Below are 4,735 nucleotides of genomic sequence, written 5' to 3'. Positions count from 1 at the left end.
AGATTGCCTTTAAAAACATGAGACGCAGTGAAAAGGAATAAACCTCCACAAATTTGTGACGTGTTTTCTAAAAGTTTTAACTGTTTTAACTTTGCATGGCTTTCTATACATCTCTTGTGTGACGCGAGTGCAGCAGTCTTGTCCATCTAGAAAACGTGTTGAATATGCGTTCTGTGTGAATGGCTTGGTTTCGGTTTTAACCTAAAGATCTTAACCGCATTGAGCTTCTATATTTCTCTAATATTTTGAATGAATAACGCAGCGACTGCACGTCTCGTGGGCTAGACTAACAAAACATTAAACTACAACGTCACTTACATCATCATCGCCGCATCTCGTGCTTCACTGATGACGCTCCCTGACGCACTCCTAACATTCGATACTATTTTTGCATTCAAATGCAAATGTTTATTTTAAATTCAACTAATATTCATTTTTTTATTCACAATCTCATCACAGGCAGGCACAGCACTCATTTCAGCATGTTTGTGTGTGCTGTCTGCATCAATCATAGTACGTGCCTATATCGTGTGCTATACCGAACATTTTTTCTATCGATATCGAAGAAGGTGTACGTGCCTATATCGTGCACTATATCGAACATTTTTTATATCATTATCGAAGAAGGTGTACTGTTGATAAATATCGATACCGTTTTATCGCCCAGGCCTATTGAGTTCATTCATAATTGATGAACTCCGCAACACTGAACTGAATTGAGCTGCATCTTCTGTATTAGTCTTGTTTCATAATTTAATTAACTTTGCACTATTACTGAACTAAACTGAATCAACACTGAATTGACTTAAGCTGAATCTTGTGTAGAGCTGCTTTATAGATTAAATTGTATTCATTTCACAGCTGAAGAGCTTTGCAACATTACAACTGTTATTTTCTTATTACTGTGAAGCTGCTTTGAAACGATCTGTACTGTACAAAGCACTATAAAAATAAAGATGACTTGACAAAATCCTGACCTTTGTGATCTCATCTGAAATGGTGTAGTTCAGAGCACGTGCCACACTCAGATAGATGCGATACTTGTTGAGCTGAGATGGAACCTGCACCACCTGCACGGCACTCAGGTACTCCTCCAGGTTAGGTGGGTTCAGGGTGGGCCGCAGGTGAACCTGACAGTCAGACTGAGAAAGCAAAGAAGAAAATCTTTGCAAGGACTCATTTAAAAGTTGCACTTTATAATGTGCCCATTTGTCAACTACTTCTAATAAACTTTCAGTGCCTTTTTAAACTTTGTAAAAAACTGTATCTGAGTTTTGTGCCATTAAATAGTGGCCTGTCCTGGCCTCTCCCTCTAATGTCCTTGTGTAGAGTTGCCGCCATGGCAACTAGAGAGCTGACATACAGGAATAGCACAGCACATTCCACAGGCTGTTAGCATCATAGCAAAGCCACGATTAGAGCCCAGCCAGGGAGCTGACGACAACCCTGTGGACTTTTATGGAAATATTAGGCTGTCTTAAAACTAAATATATAAAACTGCCCGATGGAAACAACTCCCATGGGAGAGGCATTCAACCCAAGTCATTTTCACCTGTTGGAAATTAAGATGCCGGTCTTTCTAATTCGGCCAAATACATGTGGGTAATATTTTAATAATAAAACACTGAAGAGACTCAGGCCTGATGTTCTTACCGGGAGGAGCGATCGGCCCTCGGATGTGATAAGCACGTTAATATTGCAGGAGAATTCCATCTGGTGGTAGTTGAAGTCGTAATCAACCTTCTGCCAAGAGATCAGGTTCCCCAGCGCGGTGATATTTCGCACACCTACACCCAGGACAGACAGTACACAAAGCATTGTGTCTCTATGAACAACTTGTAAGATAAATACAATGATTGAACAACACAGAGCAATACAGTCTTGAAAGGAAATGCCTGATTCTGCAGAAAAGGATGTTTACTCTTCCTTTAGGCACGCAACTATCTTCTGCCAGAGATTAGATAAGTGTACTGATATGAACACAGAATGTCTTAATTGTAAATTTGAGCTTAGTTAGGACTGCTCTATGCCTGCTCAAAATTCACAATGCTGCATAAAAGCCAGATTAAATTAAGCCTGCTCTGACCCACCTCATCGCAATATCAAAGTATCAAAATACACAATTGTAACTGCTGTGTAAATGCATTTATGCCACCTCTGAGCAGAATTAAACAGTCTGTGCAAAGACACCTAAATGCCACTTCAGAAGCACTTTTTTTTAAAAGATTGCTAATAATACATAAATGTCAAAACCACAAGCAGCCATTTCCTGACAAACAGTAGACTCACTGCTCAAATGGTAGAGTCCAAAAGCGAGAGATCACCATTTCTCAAAATGAACACGGAGTACAAACTTTTTACATTACAAATTATTTAATCAGCAATTCACTTAACAATCTGAGTTAAAAGTCGAACTGAAAAATGAACATGAATTTCAGAATGTCTCTTTTTTTTTTGTCAATGACAAGCTAGATGAACTTTGTGAAAAGTCTAAAACCTGTGGATCATGTTCTCCAGCATGATATGAGAATGATCCATAGATCATCTAGAGCTTCAATGGAAGCAAGAACCTCTATGTACAAAGTGTCGCATGATCAATGTCACATATTTCCTTTAGGTTTACCTAGAAATAGTGCAGAACATTTCACATTAATTTTACATGAATGTTTATAACTGTTTATTACCACATTCACAGATTTTTACATGCACTTATTTTTATCAATCCAAATGAACCAAATCTGATTTCAGATTCTGAACATTCTGTTTCTGAAAGTTCCTCTAAACTTTGCAATCTAATTCACACATTTATTTAAATGGGTATTCTGTGATCTACAGCACCCCTTTCAACAAAATCAAAATTTCATTTGGATTTAACTCAAATGGATAAAGGTGTTTAGATCAAGTCTTTTCAGACTGACTGAGACATGATTATGATTAAAAAAGCTTATTAGTTTGCATGTAAATGTAGCCAAAGTGGTGTCAGACTTTTGGACTCCTACTGTACATCTAGTCAGCACAGTACTTTTCCCAGCGATAATCAGTGCTCTCACCTGTGGCATCCAGTTGGCCCTGCTCCAGCTGTGTCTCATCCAGAAACAATGACGTGTTATTGGCCAGCTGAAGAGTCCCACTCACCAGGCGGTTAGCTGTGTAATCTTTCCGGGGCACCATCCTCTGGTTGTTCATGTTATACAGGCTCATGTATAGCCGGTATGACTAGCAAGAAAGGGGAATCAAGTTTCAAAGTAGAAGTAATGGCAACTATTACTATTGAAGTAATACAACTTGAAGATTTATAAAAGCTCAATCTAGATGACTTACAGATGGCACAAGCTGTTGGATGACCTTGTAGAGATGCTCAGTGAATGGAGAGCTGTGAGGACAGCCACTGAGATTCAAGGTAAATTTTCCCAAAGGAAGAACATCCCGTCTGCTGTATCTACAATAAAAACACAGTGCAAACCTTATGATGTGTAGTTTGAAGGACTATTGATAACTATGTTTGTGTATGAAACGTCACTCTCTTTGAAGTGGAAAATTATCTCAAAACATGTGGCAAATAGGTGACATAGGACTTTCCACACAATGCCACAAAAGCAATATTGATACTTGAATTTGTGCTTTAACTTAAATAGGGACTCATGTTATGAAAAGGCATCAACCGTAGTCATTCTTCAGACATTCAACAAAGCCACTCAATGAGAAAATGAGAGACGTACACATTGGAGATGAGATGAAGTATAAGGTACTCTGCAGCGAGTGAATCCCCCAACAGGACATGTGTGAGGTAGGTGAGCAGCTCTGCTCTGATTGAAGCCAGTTCCCCAAGAACACTGCTTAAATCTGAAGACAGCATTCACAGACATACAACATCATCAACTGTTTGAACAGTAGGACTGACATGATACAAAAGTTCAATAGTTGCTGCCAGTTTGATTCTAAATAACTCTGATACCAAAGCTTAAAAAACAAAACTATTTTTTAAAAGTTATTTTTTATATTTCATAAGAAATGTATTAGTACTTACTACTTGTACAAATAAATAGTCAACAATTAAGAACTAAGATTTTCTTATTTTAATCTTCATGACAATATTTTTGTTTAATAATAATGACATAATGGACAGTGGCAGTGTTGTTAATGTTAACTAAAACTATTAAAAATAATTCTCATTTACTGAAACAAAGCTGAAATAAATTTATACAAACAAATGAAATAAAAAAAGAAAAAAAATGAAACAAATGAAAATGAGAAAGGTTGCCTTGGCAACTAAGTTGAAGTAATAAAATTACTACAATTGAAATAACTAAATGAATTAAAAACTAGTATTTAACAAGTATATAAACTAAAGCTAAATGAAAATATAAAAAAATATATATGGTAACACTTAAAGCCTTTATGTATAATGCATTATAAAGGGTTATTAAAGGTTATAATGCATTATAATTATTCATAATGCGTGTTGTAATACATTATATCTTGTCATAAATAATTATAACCAAATTTAAAATGCATAGTGTAACAATTACTTGATACGTGTTATAATGTATTAACTGTTGTTACAATTATTCATGAGATTGTACAATGCATTATAAGGTGCATTACAAGGCATAATTAATGCATTAAAACTACTTTTATCATGCATTATTCATAAAGGCTTTAAGTAAAGTGTTATCACATACTGTATATATATATATACATATATATATATATATATATGTATATAGTTTTTGAC

General features: G+C 35.9%; 1 protein-coding gene across 2 annotated transcripts in view; it reads right to left on the bottom strand.

The window, feature by feature from the left end:
- Positions 1-4,735, bottom strand: part of LOC107743503 (mini-chromosome maintenance complex-binding protein) — an 11,859-nt gene that overhangs the window by 1,138 nt on the left and 5,986 nt on the right. For both annotated transcript variants that reach the window (XM_016556733.1, XM_016556734.1), the window contains exons 13-14: positions 1,654-1,787; positions 978-1,142 (exon numbers count right to left, since the gene is read on the bottom strand). In XM_016556733.1, coding sequence (XP_016412219.1) covers positions 978-1,142; positions 1,654-1,787 — 299 coding nt within the window. The remainder of the gene's footprint in view (positions 1-977; positions 1,143-1,653; positions 1,788-4,735) is intronic.

The sequence above is a fragment of the Sinocyclocheilus rhinocerous genome, unplaced genomic scaffold (genome assembly GCF_001515625.1).
Source record: "Sinocyclocheilus rhinocerous isolate Xijiao unplaced genomic scaffold, SAMN03320098_v1.1 scaffold677, whole genome shotgun sequence".
NCBI classification, from domain to species: domain Eukaryota; kingdom Metazoa; phylum Chordata; class Actinopteri; order Cypriniformes; family Cyprinidae; genus Sinocyclocheilus; species Sinocyclocheilus rhinocerous.
Note: the sequence above shows the minus strand (reverse complement) of the source record. Positions and strands in the feature narration are given on the sequence as shown.